Source organism: Dama dama, chromosome 12, assembly GCF_033118175.1.
Source record: "Dama dama isolate Ldn47 chromosome 12, ASM3311817v1, whole genome shotgun sequence".
In the NCBI taxonomy this organism is placed as follows: Eukaryota; Metazoa; Chordata; class Mammalia; order Artiodactyla; family Cervidae; genus Dama; species Dama dama.
The window spans coordinates 17,486,127-17,508,148 of record NC_083692.1 but is presented as its reverse complement, the minus strand read 5'-3'; the positions used below and the strand labels follow the sequence as shown (position 1 = coordinate 17,508,148).

The 22,022-nt window shown below is 41.4% G+C and overlaps 1 protein-coding gene across 1 annotated transcript in view; it reads right to left on the bottom strand.

The window, feature by feature from the left end:
* Positions 1 to 22,022, bottom strand: part of NEK9 (NIMA related kinase 9) — a 42,110-nt gene that overhangs the window by 11,532 nt on the left and 8,556 nt on the right. Inside the window, exons 7-17 of the mRNA XM_061156593.1 lie at positions 20,446 to 20,556; positions 19,385 to 19,449; positions 16,644 to 16,694; positions 15,990 to 16,182; positions 14,081 to 14,225; positions 13,234 to 13,434; positions 13,001 to 13,047; positions 9,177 to 9,332; positions 6,915 to 7,023; positions 4,082 to 4,243; positions 444 to 614 (exon numbers count right to left, since the gene is read on the bottom strand). Coding sequence (XP_061012576.1) covers positions 444 to 614; positions 4,082 to 4,243; positions 6,915 to 7,023; positions 9,177 to 9,332; positions 13,001 to 13,047; positions 13,234 to 13,434; positions 14,081 to 14,225; positions 15,990 to 16,182; positions 16,644 to 16,694; positions 19,385 to 19,449; positions 20,446 to 20,556 — 1,411 coding nt within the window. The remainder of the gene's footprint in view (positions 1 to 443; positions 615 to 4,081; positions 4,244 to 6,914; positions 7,024 to 9,176; positions 9,333 to 13,000; positions 13,048 to 13,233; positions 13,435 to 14,080; positions 14,226 to 15,989; positions 16,183 to 16,643; positions 16,695 to 19,384; positions 19,450 to 20,445; positions 20,557 to 22,022) is intronic.

The window sequence follows — 22,022 nt, the reverse complement described above, 5'->3', positions numbered from 1 at the left end:
TAAAAACTCAAGGGATTCTAATGTGCAGCCAAGGTTGAGAACCACTGACCTAAAACAATGAACTTGTAGACCTTTACACAGGCCTTTATAATTTAGTTCATAACAAAGGAATCTTTATGCAGAAAACAGTTATGGTTTAGTTTCTTTTTAAAGGTGTACTGAATGTTTCTCACAGAAGCATGATTACAGATAAACTAATTAGTGGACGACCAGAAGTAACAAATTCTATGTTAAGGGGGCAGAGCCCAAAGTTTTCATGAGATAGCAAGTGACAAAGCTCAGGAAATAACAATGTTCTGTTCCTACCACCTGATCACTGTTAGATTACAGAAGTTGCTTCTTTTCTTTAGGACACTTTTGTTTGCAAGAGCGTGACCCTCAGTAACTTAGGTGAGGGTCTATCCTCTGTCAAAGCCATCCTAACCAACAAGTGGAACCCTTACCAACAATGAGAATGGTGTGCCAGCCTCGGCAAGACAAGTCTGGGACGTGATGCAAAGATCCAAAGATGGGCCGAGGCCATGAAGTGCAGATATCTGAGCCGTGGGGTCTCTCTGTGGGTGTCATTGCCAAGCGACCATTACCACCATTGCCCCAGGCAAAAATGTGATTATCTATAAAAAAATAAATAGCAGAAAGTTGAACAGAACAGTGGCTTCCCAACTCTTTTGGATTCCCCACCTTTATGTTCTAGAGCTAAAAAGATTTTTCGCCCCCGTTTATTCCCTTGTATAAAGCCTAAACAATTTCTGATGCCACCGACGTAAAAATGACCATCGCTTCTACATACTGCCATCCATTCATTCACTCATTCAACATTTTTGGTCATCCATTCAAGTATTTATTGGACATCTACTTCATGACAGGCACTGCTTGAGGTCCTGGGAAGACAGCAGTGAACAAAGCAAAGTCGCTGCCCTTGTGAAACTGACCTTCCAGTAGGGAGAGACTGATTAATTATTTTAGGTAGCATTAAGTGCTTTGCAGGAAGATCAACAATAAAGAAAAGTGGAAATAAACCATAACAGTGGAGTATCATTTCTTTAGATAGTGTAGTCAGAGAAGTGCTTGCTGATACCTGAGCAGACCGCCTGAAGTGAGAGGGAACCACGTCTATCCAGGGGAAGAGCTTTCCAGGCAGAGAAAACAGCTAAGCACATAGCTCCATGTAGGTAAGGTGAGTATCACAAACACAGAGCAAGAAGTCCTCTGCAGTTGGAGCAAAGTAAGGGAGCGGACAGTGGCTACAGAAGAGATCAGGAGGTGACTGAAGTCTGGGTCACGTGGGCCACTGCAATGACTTTAGTTTTTATTGTTTGAGATAGGAGACCAATAAAGATACTTAACAGTAGGTATTTAAAAGGATCCCCCAGGCTACCATGAGGAGAACAGACTGCAGGGGCCCAAGGGTGGAAGTAGGGAGATCAGTTGTAGTAATGAACTGTAATGATGTAGTAGTGAAGTGGTTGGATATATTCAAAGATAATCTATAGAATTTGCTAATGGATGGAATGTGAGGTGTAGGACAGAGGCGCTGTTTTCCAAAACAGGAAGGCTGCAGGAAGAACTGATTTGAACAAAAAATCAGAAATTTGTTTTGGAATACAGTAAGTTTGTTTGAGATGTTCATTACCTCTTATCCTAATCAGGACACTTTTTAATGAAAAGGGGGTGCTATTAACAATTAAGCTCAGACAATAGTAATGAATCAGGACCCATCTGGGAAGACTGGGCTATAAAGCCACCTTATCTTTAGACATTCTAAGTCAAGAGGCTGTTGAATTAGTGAGTCTGGGAGTCAGGGATGGTAATATAAAGCTATCAGTGTACAAGGGAGGATTTAAGGTAATAACCTCACTCAGAAAATAAAGGGAGGGAAGGACTGAGCCCTGGACACTTCAAGCTTTAGAGCCGGACACTGTAATCACAGCAGTGAACCTACCTGACTGCACTAATCTGTTTATATGTACATCTCCCCTACCCTACTAGACTATGAATTCCCTGAGAAGAGCAGCTAAGACTTTTTTTTTTAATTTAAGTATAGTTGATTTATAATATTTTATTAGTTTCAGATGCACAACATAGTGACTCAATAGTTTCATAGATTATATTCCACTTAAATTTACTATAAAAGAATAGCTATATGTTCCTATGCTATGCAATATATCCTTGGTGCTTATTTTTTATACATAGCAGTTTGTGTTTCTTAATCCCATGCCCCTATATTGCTCTTCCCCACTTCTTCCTCCCCACTGGTAACTACTAGTTTGTTCTCACTCTGTGAGTTTGCTTGTGTTTTGTTATACTCATCCATTTGTTTTATTTTTGAATTTCACATGTAAGTGCTAATATAGAGTGTTTGTCTTCCTCTGACTTATTTCACTAAACATAATACCCTCTAGGTCCATATACGTTGTTGTAAATGACAGTATTTCATTCTTTTTAACGGCTGAGTAATATCCCATTCATTGTATATGTATATCATATCTTCCTTATCCAGTCATCTTTTGGAGGACACTTATGTTGCTTCCATGTCTTGGCTATTGTAAATAGTGTTGCTATGAACACTGGGGTGCATGTATATTTTTGAATTACTCTTTTCCTTTTATTTGGAGATAAGCCCAGGCATGAAATTGCTGGATCACAGTTCTGTTTTTACTGAAACTCACTTCCATATTCCCAGAGTCTAAAAGAGGATCTGGAGCATAGTAGGCACACAGCTGATGTCTGCCATGTGAGTGAGGCGATCAAGTACAATTCAGAGAAGTAGAGGAACAAACATCAGTAGGTAATATGCCCAGTCACAGAATCTAATTCTAAACTCATCATTCTGAAGTTTAACCTGAGAAGTACACATCTACTGAAAAAACATTCCCTCTCTAAGGCCCTGTCAGAAAGTGCTACTGAACTTGCTACAGTATTTTTAATTCTCAATGACACACTCATTCTATTTCTAACATTTGCAGTTATCTAGCATGAACTAACCAGTCTGTTCCCTAAAACCCCTTGTTTTGAGACAAACAACTCTGAAGGCTGGTTCACTTCCTTAAGTATGGTAACAGATCACTTATCTGACACTATTGCTGGATCCCGCCTGTATGAATAGCAGGCACAGACTGAAAGAAAATAAAGACATCTCCGAGCATGAGCAATAGTAAAAAAAAAAAAAAAGAGTCAAAAGATAAGAAAATGAAATGTGTTTTGCTGCTCACCATTCACCAGAAAGAAATGACTACAAAAATCAAGGTGATACAGGAAGACAGAAAAAAAGAAGCAGAAGAAAGAGGAAAGGGAGTAAAGGGTAGCAGAAGTAACACCAAGAAGATGCTGAGGAGAATAGCTGAAAGGAAAGAAGAAAATCCCATTAGACCAATTCAGAAAGTTGAGAGAGAAACGATATACAGCCTTTCAAGTTTTAGCAATCCCCAAGGACATTGGGGTCACTGCAGTGCAGTGACCCCAACCTAGGAGCAAGGTCAAATCATGATGTTCTCCTCTCTAGCCAGGTGGCACCAGTGGTAAAGAATCTGCCTGCCAATGCAGGAGACACAAGAGATAGGTTCGACTCCTGGGTCAGGAAGATCCCTGGAGTCAGGAAATGGCAACCCACTCCAGTATTCTTGCCTGGAGAATCCCATGGACAGAGGAGCCTGGTGGGCTACAGTTTGGTGGGTCACAAAGAGTTGGACAAGACTGAGCACATAGGCGCACACACACATTCATCTCTCTAGCTACTCAGCCAACATTTATTGGAACCAACATTGTGCTGGGTAAGGTATACATATAAGTATTTGATAATTCTTAAAACATTGTGCCAAAAAAGTAAAAGTTAAAAAACCAGCAATTTAAGGGTACTAACTTGCCATTTCCTAGAAATCTAACCATTTTACAACAATCACTATGTTGGACACATGAAAAGTTAATGAGGCTCCACAAGCATAAAAACATAACCATCAATTTAACACAAATAAAAAAGTAAACATATGACCCAGCTATACATGGCCAGTCCCCCTCTTTCACACCCCAAAATTAAAATATACACATCTGTCCAGAAAGCTTGAAATAATGTGAACAGACTCACCATCAGTAGCTGCAATGGTAAACTCATCACCACAGGAGACTCTGATCACTTGTTTTCCACCTAAGGGTCCCCGCAACAGGTTGATTCCTAGACGCTTCTTATAATTTCCAACGCCCAGCTGTCCACACTTGTTGCAGCCAAAGGTCAGTAGCCGGCCTCGCTCTGAGACAGAAGCAAAAATAAATAACCAGGTACAAATGGGTCATGAAACAGAGAAAAGGCAGACAATGCAGAGTCCCACAGACTAGCTTTTGGTTATTAAGAATATACAAGTATAAACTGCCACACAGTCTCAGACCCAGGGCAGTTAGGGGAACTATGACCAATCAGATACAGGGAATGACTCAATATTATATATTCTTTAAAAAAAAAAATAATCGTATTTGTTTTTGGCTGTGCTGGATCATCATTGCTGCAATGGCTTTTCCTCTAGCTGTGGCGAGTGGGGGTTACTTTCCGGTTGCAGTGTGCGGCTTCTCACTGCCGTGGCTTCTCTTGTGCAGCACAGCCTCTAGGGTGTGTAGGCTTCAACACCTACACCTACACACAACACCTACAGCACAGTAGTTGCAGATCCCAGGCTCTAGAGCACAGGCTCAGTAGCTGTGTTGCACGGGCTTAGCTGCTCCATGGCATGTGGGATCTTCTTAAACTAGGTATGGAACCTGGGTACCCTGCATTGGCAGGCAGATTCTTTACCACTGAGCCACCAGGGAAGCCCTATATACTCTATTTTAAACATGGAAAATGGGTACTATTTAACTTAGAAAACGTCTCAGTTCAATTCAGTCGCTCAGTCATATCCGACTCTTTGCGACCCCATCAATCACAGCACGCCAGGCCTCCCTGTCCATCACCAACTCCCGGAGTTGACTCAAAACTCATGTGTATCGAGTAGGTGATGACATCCAGCCATCTCATCCTCTGTCGTCCCCTTCTCCTCCTGCCCCCAATCCCTCCCAGCATCAGGGTCTTTTCCAACGAGTCAACTCTTCGCATGAGGTGGCCAAAGTACTGGAGTTTCAGCTTCAGCATCAGTCCTTCCAATGAACACCCAGGACTGATCTCCTTTGGGATGGACTGGTTGGATCTCCTTGCAGTCCAAGGGACTCTCAAGAGTCTTCTCCAACACCACAGTTCAAAAGCATCAATTCTTCGGCGCTCAGCTTTCTTCACAGTGCAACTCTCACATCCATACACGACCACTGGAAAAACCATAGCCTTGACTAGACAGACCTTTGTTGACAAAGTAATGTCTCTGCTTTTTAACATGCTATCTAGGTTGGTCATAACTTTCCTTCCAAGGAGTAGGCGTCTTTTAATTTCATGGCTGCAGTCACCATCTGCAGTGATTTTGGAGCCCCAAAAAATAAAGTCAGCCACTGTTTCCACTGTTTCCCCATTTATTTGCCATGAAGTGATGGGACCGGATGCCATGATCTTAGTTTTCTGAATGTTGAGCTTTAAATCAGCTTTTTCACTCTCTTCTTTCACTTTCTTTTTTTTTTTTTTATTTGTTAATTGTTTATTTATTGAGAGACTATTTCTCACCCCAGATAGTCACAGTTTCATAGTTCAGGAACACAGGAAAGTGACAAACTTCCATAGAACTCAATCCAAGAAATTCTTTATATTCCAAATCACTTTGCACTCTGAAAAATACCAGCCTTCCTCATCTCCTCAAAATCTTTCATGGAATCATAATTTCTATAGAAATCTGCATATGCCTTCTTTCTTCGTTCAGCCACAGCAACCTTATAGAAAGTTGCAAACCCCAGAGAGACCATGAATGCTCCAACAATATGAAATCACAGACGTTTGGCCAGGAGGCCACGCATCTGAGGTTTTGCCAAAGCAGTGGACATGGTAGTTCTCCTTCTCGGCGGCTCAACTGCAACGTCCTTCCAGGCTGATGGAGAAATGGACGGCCTCTTCTTTCACTTTCATCAAGAGGCTCTTTATTTCTTCACTTTCTGCCATAAGGGTGGTGTCATCTGCATATCTGAGGTTATTGATATTTCTCCCAGCAATCTTGATTCCAGCTTGTGCTTCCTCCAGCCCAGCGTTTCTCATGATGTACTCTGCATATAAGTTAAATAAGCAGGGTGACAATATACAGCCTTGACGTACTCCTTTTCCTATTTGGAACCAGTCTGTTGTTCCATGTCCAGTTCTAACTGTTACTTCCTGACCTCCATACAGGTTTCTCAAAAGGCAGGTCAGGTGGTCTGGTATTCCCATCTCTTTCAGAATTTTCCACAGTTGATTGTGATCCACACAGAAAGGCTTTGGCATAGTCAATAAAGCAGAAATAGATGTTTTTCTGGAACTCTCTTGCTTTTTCGATGATCCAGCGGATGCTGGCAATTTGATCTCTGGTTCCTCTGCCTTTTCTAAAACCAGCTTGAACATGTGGAAGTTCATGGTTCACGTATTCCTGAAGCCTGGCTTGGAGAATTTTCAGCATTCCTTTACTAGCGTGTGGGATGAGTGCAGTTGTGCAGTAGTTTGAGCATTCTTTGGCATTGCCTTTTATAAGAGAGTTTTATAAGAAACTTATAATTTTTACAAGAAAACTTACAGATGGTGCTAATTAGAGACAGCAGTTGCCAGAAATTATAGGTATGGCATTTTCCTTAAGAAATGTATTCATTATACATTTGTAATGATTACCAACAAAACATTTACTTGAACGCCCAAGTTGTTAATAAGATAATACTTGATGAGGGGGGAAATAAGGAGAACATACATTTGGTTAAGAAGAGCTACTACCTGATAGAATAAAAGAACCTGAAATTCTAAGGCCTGTGCACACATTTGTAAATCAACTCACCATCAATAGCAGCAGTGTGAGTCTTGCCTGGGGCGATTGTACGGATCTTATAAAAGGACAACTGTTTGGCCAAGGTAAAGGAGGTGGTGTAGGGAACTTCGTGGTATGCCTGGAACAAGATAAACAAAGACTCATGAGGTAAAAAATGGAGGGAAAATAGGCTGAAAATATTGTTAGGGTGACCAAAAGGACTTTCAAGCAAATCATGTTACTAAGAAGGTACCAGGTAACTTTTCATCTCTAACAGAATAAAAAAAGAAATAAATTCAATATGTAATCAGAATTTAGCATGAGACTGGACTTTCTGACAACAAAAGTTTTAAATTCCTAAATTCAGTTCAGTTCAGTTCTGTCGCTCAGTTGTGTCCAACTCTTTGCAACCCCATGAATCGCAACACGCCAGGCCTCCCTGTCCATCACCAACTCCCGGAGTTGACTCAAAACTCATGCCCATTGAGTCGGTGATGCCATCCAGCCATCTCATCCTCTGTCGTCCCCTTCTCTTCCTGCCCCCAATCCCTCCCAGCATCAGGGTCTTTTCCAGTGAGTCAACTCTTCGCATGAGGTGGCCAAAGTACTGGAGTTTCAGCTTCAACATCAGTCCTTCCAATGAACACCCAGGACTGATCTCCTTTGGGATGGACTGGTTGGATCTCCTTGCAGTCCAAGGGACTCTCAAGAGTCTTCTCCAACACCACAGTTCAAAAGCATCAATTCTTCGGCGCTCAGCTTTCTTCACAGTGCAACTCTCACATCCATACATGACCACTGGAAAAACCATAGCCTTGACCAGATCGACCTTTGTTGGCAAAGTAATGTCTCTGCTTTTTAATATGCTATCTAGGTTGGTCATAACTTTCCTTCCAAGGAGTAAATGTCTTTTAATTTCATGGCTACATTAGGGTATGCAAAACATGAACTCTCCATCTCAGAAGGCATCTATATAAGGACAGAATCATTGACATCTGTCTTGGTTATACACTGTGCATAGCTAACAAAAGCAGGGCAAGGAATTAAAGAATCTTGAAGACTCTCTCTAGCCTATTAAGCTATCCGTTTACTGTGACCTAATTTTACCTACAAAGTTCTCAACCTGTTAAAACCCACATCCCCTTAGATTAGCATAAAATCTTGTCATGTAAGTTTAAAATTTCACAATACAATTCAATAACAAAACCCAAATCAAGTAATGTTAATTCTGAATATGTCTTTTCAAACTACATAGACACTCTCCTAAGACCTGCTCCAAATTTGTACTCTCCCATTTCACAATCACTACTTTAAAACAGAGATTGCTTAAAATTAATTCCATTCTTTCCCACTGAGTCAGCAAACTTGTCTCTCAATATGATTCTTTAGAAAAGGACGAAAACTCATACTACCACAAAGAGGGTACTAGGGCTTAATATTAGAGGTGCATTTTATGACATGCTTGAGGGAGGTAACAGTAATTACATTTAATAAGCCTGTATAGGATCAGTGATTTGAGAGTAATCTTAAAAACTCTCCTTGGAGGTGATACATGGAAAAATGTTTCTTTTCACAATGTTAATTTTCCTGTGTTTATATTTCAGGGACAAGGTAGAATCTGAATTCTGTCACTTGATTGTTTATAATCAATTAATTTATTGAGCTATAATGTACTGTACAATACTGTACAGCTTGATATATTTTTCTACAGGTATATAAATATAAAAACTACCCACACCAAGATACAGACCATTGCCACCATCCTAGGGTCTCTGCTACCTTTTCTGATAATGCCAATACCCCTCCTCCCGGAAGTAACCACTATTTTGACTTCTGCCATAATAAGTTAATTTTGCCTTTAAACTTCAAACAATGGGCATCAGTGGGCTTTCCAGGTGGCACTAGTGGTAAAGAATCTGCCTGCCAATGCAGGAGATGTCAAAGATGTGGGTTTGATCCCTGGGTCAGGAAGATACCTTGGGGGAGGGCATGGCAATCCATTCCAGTATTCTTGCCTGAAGAAGCTCATGGACAGAGGAACCTGGTGAGCTACAGTCCACGGGGTCGCAAAGAGTCAGACACCATTAAAGAGACTTAGCACACACAAACTTCAAATAATGGGCATCATATAGTATGTACTCTTTTGTGGCTGGCTACCTTTGCTGGACATAGTATCTGTGGAGATACTCACTTTCTTCTTAAGTGGTCACAAATCAATAATGGCATTTCCAAAGAAATTTCAACCTAGAGAGGTTCTGATGGTTTATTTAGGACACCAAATGGGGTACTCACTTCATGGTTGATGATTCCAGACATGCACTGATTCAGACCCAGTTTGTTGAACTCATTGAGTCCACAGGCTAACACTTTGCCTGACTGGGTCAGAAGAAAAGTCCCATCACAGCCACACTGAACCGCGACAATAATTAAGGCCTTGGGAACATCCACCTGCAAGAAAAAAACAAATTAGAAAAAAAAAAAAAAAAAGAAATCTCCCCAACACAACTTGTATTAGGAAAAATTCCTCAAATTCTTTCAAAACTGTGATGTTCTGCATTTAGCAGAATGACTACAGGGAAGTAAAGGTTGCTCTATTCTCTTCAGATTTGCAACCCAAAAAAGATGTCCTTTTCATTATAGGGGATTAGAATGCAAAAGTAGGAAGTCAAGAAACACCTGGAGTAACAGGCAAATTTGACCTTGGAGTACAGAATGAAGCAGGGCAAAGGTTAATAGAGTTCTGCCAAGAGAAGGCACGGGTCATAGCAAACACCTTCTTCCAACAACACAAGAGAAGACTCTATACATGGACATCACCAGATGGTCGACACCAAACTCAGATTGATTATATTCTTTGCATCCAAAGATGGAGAAGCTCTATAGAGACAGCAAAAACAAGACCAGGAGCTGACTGTGGCTCAGATCATGAACTCCTTATTGCCAAATTCAGACTGAAATTGAAGAAAGTGGAGAAAACCACTAGACCATTCAGGTATGAAATAAATCAATCCCTTATGACTATACAGTGCAAGTGAGAAATAGTGCAAGTGACCAGATCTGATAGAGTGCATGATGAACTATGGATGGAGGTTTGTGACACTGTACAGGAGACAGGAATCAAGACCATCCCCAAGAAAAAGAAATGCAAAAAAGCAAAATGGTTGTCTGAGGAGGCCTTACAAATAGCTGTGAAAAGAAGGGAAGCGAAAAGCAAAAGAGAAAAGGAAAGATATGCCCTTTTGAATGCAGAGTTCCAAAGAATAGCAAGGTGAGATAAGGAAGCCTTCCTCAGCGATCAATGCAAAGAAATAGAGGCAAACAAAAGAATGGGAAAGACTAGAGATCTCTTCAAGAAAATTAAAAGATACCAAGGGAACACTGCATGCAAAGATGGGCACAATAAAGGACAGAAATGGTAGGGACCTAATAGAAGCAGAAGATATTAAGAAGAGGTGGCAAGAATACACAGAAGAACTGTACAAAAAAGATCTTCACGACCCAGATAATCACGATGGTATGATCACTCACCTAGAGCCAGACATCCTGGAATGTGAAGTCAAGGGGGCCTTAGGAAGCATCACTACAAACAAAGCTAGTGGAGGTGATGGAATACCAGTTGAGCTATTTCAAATCCTGAAAGATGACGCTGTGAAAGTGCTGTACTCAATATGCCAGCAAACTTGGAAAACTCAACAGTGGCCACATGACGGGAAAAGGTCAGTTTTCATTCCAATCCCAAAGAAAGGCAATGCCAAAGAATGCTCAAACTACTGCACAACTGCACTCATCCCACACGCTGGTAAAGGAATGCTGAAAATTCTCCAAGCCAGGCTTCAGGAATACGTGAACCATGAACTTCCACATGTTCAAGCTGGTTTTAGAAAAGGCAGAGGAACCAGAGATCAAATTGCCAACATCCGCTGGATCATCAAAAAAGCAAGAGAGTTCCAGAAAAACATCTATTTCTGCTTTATTGACTATGCCAAAGCCTTTCTGTGTGGATCACAATCAACTGTGGAAAATTCTGAAAGAGATGGGAATACCAGACCACCTGACCTGCCTTTTGAGAAACCTGTATGGAGGTCAGGAAGTAACAGTTAGAACTGGACATGGAACAGACTGGTTCCAAATAGGAAAAGGAGTACGTCAAGGCTGTATATTGTCACCCTGCTTATTTAACTTATATGCAGAGTACATCATGAGAAATGCTGGGCTGGAGGAAGCACAAGCTGGAATCAAGATTGCTGGGAGAAATATCAATAACCTCAGATATGCAGATGACACCACCCTTATGGCAGAAAGTGAAGAAATAAAGAGCCTCTTGATGAAAGTGAAAGAAGAGAGTGAAAAAGCTGATTTAAAGCTCAACATTCAGAAAACTAAGATCATGGCATCCGGTCCCATCACTTCATGGCAAATAAATGGGGAAACAGTGGAAACAGTGGCTGACTTTATTTTTTGGGGCTCCAAAATCACTGCAGATGGTGACTGCAGCCATGAAATTAAAAGACGCCTACTCCTTGGAAGGAAAGTTATGACCAACCTAGATAGCATGTTAAAAAGCAGAGACATTACTTTGTCAACAAAGGTCTGTCTAGTCAAGGCTATGGTTTTTCCAGTGGTCGTGTATGGATGTGAGAGTTGCACTGTGAAGAAAGCTGAGCGCCGAAGAATTGATGCTTTTGAACTGTGGTGTTGGAGAAGACTCTTGAGAGTCCCTTGGACTGCAAGGAGATCCAACCAGTCCATCCCAAAGGAGATCAGTCCTGGGTGTTCATTGGAAGGACTGATGCTGAAGCTGAAACTCCAGTACTTTGGCCACCTCATGCGAAGAGTTGACTCGTTGGAAAAGACCCTGATGCTGGGAGGGATTGGGGGCAGGAGGAGAAGGGGACGACAGAGGATGAGATGGCTGGACGGCATCACCAACTCGATAGACATGAGTTTGAGTCAACTCCGGGAGTTGGTGATGGACAGGGAGGCCTGGCGTGCTGTGGTTCATGGGGTTGCAAAGAGTTGGACACAACTGAGCAACTGAACTGAACTGAACTTAGAGACTACTGTTTTCAATAAGGAGCTTAAGTTTTATAATAAAGAGGCAACTGCAAGTTGACTAAACAGATAGCTCCTGTCAAAGTTTTAGCAACACGTACTTAGTTACTACTTAGGAACACTTCTCAGAAAACACTGGGGAAGGAGAAGCTTCAATCTATTACTGATTTAGTCCTCTGAGATTCAACATCTCATGATGGTTACAGAAGAACTCAGCCCTGTGGAGTCCCAGTCATACAATAAATGAGGTGACCAAGGACTGAGGCAGCAGCCAAGATGTCTGAAGACTCATATCCCTCTGTAGCTAACTAGACAGGGCTGGAGAAAGGTGGGAGACATGATGGGTGTACCTGTGAAACCTGAAAACTCAAACCTTCTAACAATACCATAGCGTTTTCAGGTGAAGAGGAACAGCTATGAATTCTACTCAGTGAAAATGGTTCCCCAGATATATTACTTAATTTTTAAAATGTAAACAAACATCGTTCATAGTGAAAGGTATAGCTGATTACAGTCAACCTTCCAGGGGGCGAGCCTCTGTTCTAGGGTGGGAACGTGACTGTGCTCTCCCTCAGCTGGTTTCCGCTCCCATGCCAGCTCTGACAGAGCCAGCTCCCACAGTGCTGAAGAATTAGGTATTATGCTTCATACAGTATGACCCCTAAATACAAACAACTACTTCATCTGGTGTGTAGTTGTGGAGGAGGAAGGGAAATGGCTGTGCCAGGTGAGAGGACAGCATACTGCGTTCCAGCATCTTCCCTCACAGGGTGTGTGTAGCTTGATGTGCCTTCTTCACTGGACATGCTGACTGCAGTGCTGCCTGATGAGCACGCCGTGACTCCAGAGTGTCCACAGTGGCTACACCATTTCTCCACTTTTCAAGGTTTAGTCAGATGACAAGACCACAGAGTGCTAAATTAGGAATCCTGGATTGTCAATCTCCCAGATAGGGAATATTTCAGAAATAAACACCTTGATAGGAGGCGGCAGGGAAGGAGGACTTATTCCTGGACGCTGTGTGACCTAGACAGGCTCTAAGAAGAAGCTGCCTCTGATTTTACCTTTTGTGGTGTGTAGTAATCCTCTTCCGAATCCAAACCCAGTCGTCCTGAGACACACACGAGAAAGAAAATCATTAATGTGAGGGCTCCCATCCCAATGAAAATGTTCTGTAAGATCCTCTTTTACTAAATTAACACTTAAATAGAGGCTGCATGACAGGTTTAGAGGTGCACAAGCTTGAGGTCAGGCCGTGCCCCTGGGAATAATCGGAGAGTGTCAAGGCAGCACCTACCATATTCACCACAGCCCCAGGAGTAGACGTCTTTGTTTCGTGTCAGAACCACCACGTGATTATCTCCACAAGAGACCTGCTCCACTGGATTGCTCAGGAAGAAGTCCAGCTGCATGGGTTCTAAGACTTCAGGGCCAGCAACCTTGTCCACCCCCATGCAGCCATAATAGTCAGATCCAAAGGCATAGAGCTGACCTTCATCTGTGAGAAGAAGGAAAGCAGAACCCACCAAATCAATTACTTGTTTTGTCTAATGAGAAAGCTGGACAGGACTGGAACGAGGACAATCTCAGACAATGAGCTCATATCAGATGACTGCAGCAGAGAAATCTGACAGACTGTCTACGAAGCCTAGAGTTCTTTGTATTTAGAGGGTCATGCATACTGTTATGTAACAGTTTTTTTTAAAAAATGGTGGGATGATCGTGTTAAAAAGGCTTAAAATTTTGCCGGGCCATCTCTATTTTACAGAGAAAAAAGGAAGCACCAAGCAATCATAAAGTAATGGTAAGACCAAAACTAAATTTTAGCTCCTGATTCCTGATTTAGTATTATCTACACCTGACTAGGTAGTGAGGTTATTCCTCCCCAGCCCCGCCCCCAAAATGGGAAAGACAATATAGTTCTCCTAATCCCACCTCTTCTGTTACCCACCTGCTTTCTCCTTGCTCATCACTCCCATAACGCTATATCAAGTTGGGCATATTGCTATTAAAGTGTATATTTGCTCACTGCCTTTGGTTCTTTGGAATCTTGTCTTTTGTGTAAAATCCCAGCTAAAACTGCATAAAATTAAGTACAACACTCCACCTGAAATGCACCTGGGTGCTTTCTGCTGCTGGCTTACCTGTTACACAGACAGTGAAATCATCACCACATGACACCTGACGGATAGCTTTGCCTTGCAACTTTTCTACGTGCTTTGGCTGTCGGTAGGAGGCTTTGTCGCCATGGCCCAGCTGACCATGGAGTTTAGTACCCCCTTGCATGTTCTGTGAAATAAACGGGTCTTGTGAAGTTTTAAACTTTTCATGCGAAAGCAAATCAATCTTTAACATCACTTCTTATTAAGAAAAACAGTAGGAAAAAAATCAGCTGATAATTAAGAAACAAAAACAAAGCAAAAAGGTAAGGGCATGAAATCTTTTAATGACAGATAGTAAAAATCCCCTGCCAACAGATAAAGATTTTTAAAATATCTTATCAGGACTTAAAAGGACACATTCCCAATTCTATCTTTTTCCTTCAAGTCTAAGGTAAACTAATTATGGGTGATGATGAAAACAATGTCTTTATATAGTTTAGCTTGATTTTTTTCTATAGGAGGACAGACTCTTGGAAATCCTTACAAAAGTTTTACAAATTTTAGTCACAGGGGGGTTTCCCTTGTTGCTCAGCTGGTAAAGAATCTGCCTGCAGTGTGGGAGACCTGGGTTTGATCCCTGGGTTGGGAAGATCCTCTGAAGAGAAAAACTACCCACTCCAGTATTCTGGCCTGGAGAATTCCATGGACTGTATAGTCCACGCGGTCGCAAAGAGTTGGACACGACAGCATCCTTCACTCCCTGAAATATGCAAGTCATAAGGAATCTGGCTACATCAAAGAGGCTGCTAGAAGGCACTGACAATAGTCCTAAATGACTTCCCAGCAGTTTTAGAGAGGTGAGTCATTCTTCCCAACTGTAAGGCCTTCTACAAATGTTTTTTAAGGCACTAATTTCACTCTACCTCTAGAAGTACCCCCAGAAGCTAGTTCTTCAAGTGAGAGGGTATTTGGAAATAACAGCAAGTTAAAACTCTGTAACAGAGGTCAAATCACTCATTCTTTCCACAATAGTTGAGTGTCTACTCTGTCACACACTGGGGATAAAGCCTGTCCTCTTGGAGAACTTATCTGAAACTACCGGAAAAAATGAGCTTCCTCCAGAAGGAGGAAGAGTGGGAAGAACTGAGGTTCTCAGACAGGCTGGATAATGAAAAAGCAGCATGAAGTGAGCCTAAGAAGGCACAGCTGAAGAGACAGGAGGAAAGCCAAGAGAACATGCTCCCGTGGAAGCCAAGGGAGGACAAGGCTTCCTGCAAGAAGGAAAAGTGACCAATATGTTAATACTGAGGTCAAGCAAGGACTCAAGGGCACCTATCTGTTTTGTTTTCATAATTTAGAGGTCATTTTGTCAAGAGTAGTTTCAATTGACTGGCAGGTGAATGAGGAATGAGGGGGCGATAAGAAGAGACAGCAAAAATATGCAGTATGTTCAAGGTGAGAGAGAAGGTAGTATCTAGAGGGGAACAAAGGAAAATTCTACTCAAGATATACCATCTTCAATCACTGATGGAGGTCTTAGAATTTTCCTGACATGGTATACTACTTCATTTGTTTACAAAGCGACTTCACAGATCTAAGTTGCTCTGAAATGCATGATAATAGAACAGAGTAAACAAGTGACTTTCTGAAGTCACCCACCTGTAAATGAGAATCCAGTCTCCTGAGTCCGAGCCTTTTAATTCTTTCTCTCCTTCTCTCGCTCTCTCTCTCATTCACTCATTCAAAAAACACTTAAAAGCGACCTAACATGTACCAGGCACTTGGGACACATCAGTGAACTAAACAGAAAAAAATCCCTCCTCTCAAGAGCTTCCATTCCATCATCTCATGCTGCCACTTCAGCAGCACATACTCAACCAACAAAATTCTTACACATCCTGGGCCTAGTGAGGTGCACGTCATTGTTCTAAAGTATGTAGCTTTCACTTACCACCCAAGTGTATAGCTCCTTCTCCACTGTGACCACAGCAAAGTGGGTATTCCCTGCACACACCTGCCGGGCACTACAGCCACTCTTGATGACATCCAGTTTCTGGGGGGTGGATTTCCCACCACCCCAGACATAGACTTCACTTGTTCGGGATGTTACCACAGCAATGGGTGCTTCAGTCACAGTGCTTGACCTGCCAACAACCCCCAGAACAAAGGCACATTTAACATAAAAATTGTATCAAAGAAAAATGCTTTCAGTCTGTTCCCTGAGTAGAACTGCCAATTATGGTATGAGAAAGTATGTTCTTTCTTGACAACTTACTCCAACCCTCTATCATGGCAGGCTTTGCAATTCTTGCCTCAGGGCTTCATCACAGCCCAGCCAGATCAGATACCAGTCTGATCCATAACACCTACACTTTTCAGCTTTTCAACATTCATCATGATAATGATGTCCACTTTGGCAAGAGGGTGAAATTACAGCTTTCTTTTTCTCTGAAATGACTATTTGATATTTAAATGGATGCTGGGCTTCTGAAAGGATGCCAAAGGCTTCTTACTGGGATCAAACAATGTCCAGACCCAAGAAAGAAAGACCCCCTGGTGGTAATTTACGATATATTACTTTTTTCAAGAGTCTCCTGAGCATTACCTTGGTCTCTTTGTAGGTGCATTAAGCAGTGTGACTTTTTCCTCCATCTCTCTACCAAAAGAAAAGCAAAGATACATGAGAGAAATAATAGTTCTATATTGCACCAGTATCTCTTTAAAACCTTTCACAGACTTAATCTTCTATAAACCATATGCCTCATATGATGCTATAACACTTTTAGCAAAGTACTTCGATACAACTCAGTTACATAGGCCTAGCATTAGACAATTCATTAACCACAATGAGGCGAGCAGTCTGGGGTCATTTGTTGTCTATCTCTGAGGAATGTTCTAGGCTGGACCAGAGAGCCTCGAGAACTTCCTTCTTATGCACGTTTTAGGAACCTGCTAACATCTCCATCGAGTTTGCCCAGTGACTCCCGAAACTCAACATCTCTAAAGCTCAGCTCACCATCTTTCTCCCCATACAGCTTTTCTTTCTGACTCTCCTGATTCTGTAACCGGCACCTTCAATCCTCCCAGTGAGTTAGGCTTAAAACTTCAGCGATTCTGGATTCAGCTGTCTTTTCTTCAATATTCAAATTCTACAGATTCTACTTGTACAATGCCCTTTATCCTCACCTGTCCTTCTCAGCCTCACCACCTTAGCTCTGGGCAGCTTTACTTCCCAACTAGGCTGTTCAGTTCAGTTCAGTTCAGCTGTTCAGTCATGTCCAACTCTTTGCAACCCCATGGACTACAGCACGCCAGGCTTCCCTGTCCATCAGCAACTCCTGGAGCTTGCTTAAACTCATGTCCATCGAGTCAGTGAGGCCATCCAAACCATGTCACCCTCTGTCGTCCCTTTCTCCTCCTGCCTTCAATCCTTCAACCCCAGCATCAGGGTCTTTTCCAATGAGTTAGTTCTTCACATCAGGTGGCCAAAGTATTGGAGCTTCAGCTTCAGCATCAGTCCTTCTAAGGAATACTCAGGACTGATTTCTTTTAAGATTGACTGGTTTGATCTCCTTGCAGTCCAAGAGACTCTCAAGAATCTTCTCCAACACCACAGTTCAAAAGCAGCAATTCTTCAGCGCTTGCTTTCTTTTTGGTCCAACTCTCACATCCATACAACTGTCCAACTAGGCTGTAGAAGCACCTAATTGGTCTCACCAAAGTTTCAATACACTTTATTCAGTCCTGCACTGACTTAACACTGATATTAGTATTGCTAAATAACTTTTCCTAAGGTTCCATCTCTTATCACATGAACTGCCCTCTCAAATATCCAACACTTTCATACAATTCCCTGAATACAGCACAAATTCCTTCATCTGGCATTCAAGATTCTCTACCTACTTTTCCAGGGTTCCTCCCATCAATTCCCATGTTTCAGCTCAGGGTTCCCATTCTGCCTAAACCAATTATAGCTGAAGACCTGGGGCGGTGCTTAAACACCAGTAATTTTTAAAAGTTCTAGTGGTGTTGCTACTGAGAACGCCAGGTCTAAAACCTCTAGTGTAGCCAAATAGGACTTAGTGCTTCCTGAATATTTTCACAATTCTCTGTGTCTGTGCTTTATCTGGAAAGCTCTTATGTTTTTCCATCAAAGAACAAAGTGCTAAGGAAGTACTATATGTATATCTCCAATAAAACATCTCAATAAAAATTACAATTACAAATTATCAATGGAAATATTTAAATAAGAGATTTAAACAGTGATTATACTGTTAGAAAATAAGCCAGATAAAGAATTTAAATATGCCTACCGAGCCCTAAAGAGTGACTGCCTGAATATGAATAGAACATAAATGAAAGGTTACAGCGCTGCACTTAGAGTGTTATACGTAATTCTAGGCACTAAAACACTGGCTAGAGATCAACTGGAAAACCAGAAAAGATTAACACAACAGAATAAAGATACTGACCAAAGAACAGAGATTACAGAATTAGGTATACACTTAATGCATCCAAGGGCAAGACTTGAAAAAGAAGACAGTACAGGTTTGAATGTTGGGAAGATTCAAAAGAACTGGCAGAAGAAGTAAGGGTAAAATAGTGTAAGAGGATGAAACAGAGACTAGGGCATTTAAGAAGGATAAAGAACATCTTTTCCTATGAGCTAGGGTTTGAAGCCTCCTACAAAAAGTGAGGGATAAAGGGCCTTCCTTCTACCTCTAGAGACCTCTAACACTGAATAAATCTCAGAAAATAACCTGTCAGGAATCAATCAAACTCGACTATGGGAAATGGGCAAAAGGTATCTGAAGAGGACCCCTCCAATTACAACCTACCATCTAAACAAATGCACTAAAAAGCAATGGCCCAGTCCAATCCCGCACTCCTATCCAACAACTGTTGAGCACCTTGTGCCAGGCCCTGGGCTGAGCACTTTATATGCATTGCCTCCTTCAATCCTCAGCCGACCTCACTTCATAGAGAAGAAAACTAAGGGTCAGAGATGTTAAATAACTTGACAAAGACAGTGACAGAACTCAGATACAAACTTAAGGGTGACTGAGTCCAGAGCCTTCCTCTCTTAATTACTACACTCTCGTGCCCAAACTCTAGAGAACTCACAGAAGATGGGGGGTTTAGGGCCTCATCAGGATCGATTCAGAACATACTAGCAGGGGCGAGGGAGGTTGAAGTCGAGCGACGAAAGCAGAGATGCTGGAAGAAAATAGCACCAGAGTGGCCACGTCAGGAAACACCACCCTCTCTCTGCGGTACTCTGGTCAGGCCTATATAGTCAGTTGCCCATCTACAGAAAGACAATGAAGCGACTTCTTTGTTCTTTACCTTCTGCGTTTCCTGAGAAGGGGTCGATCTAGAAGTTCATCTGCAGTGGGTCTCTGCTCAGGATCCTAAAAAGTACCAATGGGTTAGTTTTAACTTAAAGGAAATGGGCAAAATGGGATCTAAATAGGCATTTTACTTCCTCTCAGAAGGCTGCAGGTTTGCTATTGAGAGACCACTATATATCATCCTTTTTATTTAAAAAAACTATTATGTCACATTCTATGCTTCATGCTCATTACCATCAGCACTTCCATGTCAGAATGAGAAATGCACCTTCCTCACTGGTTTTAACTGTTAGGGTAGTGATTCTCACATTTCAATATATACAGAATGTAAGAATCTCCTGGAGTACCTGATACAAATAAAGATTTCTGGGCTTTATTCACAGAAATTCTGATCCAGAAGGTCTGGGGTAGGGCCCAGGAATCTTCATTTTCTTCTTGTAAAACTTGCCCACCCCCTGGGGATTCTCACGCCTGTGGTTCCTGGAATACCTCTGAATAATACTGACTTAGAGCTACACTGCAAGGCAACTGTGACATTTAAAACTATATACATTCTGTACATCAGGAATTCTAAATTACCTCTTATTTTATACAGTTTATAAAAATTAATCTTGATTATAAAAAATGGAGCACAATTTCCCAAACTAATAAAGGGAGAATCTGTTGGCTGAAGCACACTACTCGCGTGAATTACCAATTCACCTGAATGGACCTCCTGGTGGCTCAGACGGTAAAGAATCTGCCTGCAATGCAAGAGACCCGGGTTCGGTCCCTGGGTTGGGAAGATCCTCTGGAGAAGGGAATGGCTACCCGCTCCAGTATTCTTGCCTGCAGAATTCCACAGACAGAGGAGCCTGGTGGGCTACAGTCCATGTGGTCGCAAAGAGGCAGACATGACTGACACTTTCACTTTTCATTCACCTGAATACAGCCACAAATACATCCTACCCTGGGGATGTGGACGTGGTTTTGTGCAAGTTCCTCTGTGCCATACTCCAGACACTAAGGCTGGAAGGGAAAACAGTGAACTGAAATCAATATGCAAATTATACTTACCTGGTCAAGGCATGCATGGACCATTTGGATCAGTTCCAAAGAGTACTGGCTAGAATCAACTTCCATGGCCCGGATGCCTTGTACAATCTTCACACACAAGTTGAGTGGATTCTATGAGAAAATGATTACGGTATTGTCCTTGGTTTTATAAAGATGGCATTACAATCTACCAGTAGGGGCTTTGAGATATCTGTGATTATCATATAAAGAAACGGCAATAGCTGTAAATTAGGTCTGACTTCTTTTTACAACTATTAGTATACTTCACTAAGAAATGGCTGGAGATGCACTACTACTATCAGAGAGAATGAAACCAACTGGCCAACACAGAGGTATGACTACGTGACCAACAGAATAATACTCAAGAGTATATTATAATCTGACCCCTCAACTGACTCCCAAGAAAAAGGAAAGCAAAGTTAGCTATGCTTCTTGACTTTAAGTATCTCCTTTGCTAACTAATTTGCCTCCTGATTTATGTATCCTAATAATGGTCAGGTGATACTATGCTGCAAAAGACAAGGCAATGAATAATAAGTTGATAATGATAAGAAATTATTATAACAATGCCACCACCACCTTTACTAAGAGATCATTATGTAACATAAGTTGCACATGTTTTTTAACTCTTGTAAACACCACACAAGGTTATCATCACCAATTCAGAGATGTAAGGTAACCTGCCCAAGACTACACAAACAGTAAAAAAAATGGAGCCATAATTCCAACCAAAGTCTGTTTGACTCCAAAACTCATTTTCCTTCCACTATATTACTTAAGAAAATAAACTTCAGGACTTAGAAAAATAAACAGGTCTCATAAAAGGCCAAAGAACTTTGCATTATCTTACATTTGCATTTTCATATACATTAGAAGAGCAGCTCTATAAGGGGAATATGTATCTTTTCCCTTGTTATTGACAAAACAAGAGAATCAAAGAGATGTGGTGATTTGCCTAAGTTCTCACATCTGGTTTGTAGAGGATATTGGATGTGAATCCACTTGTGCTACTCAAATTGTGGTCCATGAACAAGCATCAGAATCATCTGGGAGTCTGTCAGAAATGCAGAATACCAGGACTAGATCTAGACACACTAAAATAGAGTCTGCATTTTAACAAGATGCCCAGGTGATTTCCTATGTATATTAAAGCTTGAGAAGCACTACTTAACACTAGGATAAGAAGAGAGACTTAAAGGTATTTGTTGTTTATAAAACAGTTTTAGTAAAACTAAGAGTCAGTGTGTAATCTTTCACAAAAAAGATCAAAACACTTTAATGAGTATTATACAATTTGCCTTAGCTTTTATAAAATGATGTAGCTAGAGTATAAGAAATGAAATGGCTTACCCAAACCGCTGCATCACACAATCGATCCTACAGTCAGTTTTAAAATTATAGTCAATGGATTCAAGGACCATGCTCAAACTTCTTGATTATGATTATTTTTCAAAGGGGAATTCAAGTTGGAAATAAATCTTGTCTGTAGTACTTTACAATACACTACTAAGCCAGTGCCTGAACACTGGTTATTATTTTGCCTACAGTTGATTTCTGTTCAAGAAGTCAGAAGCTCA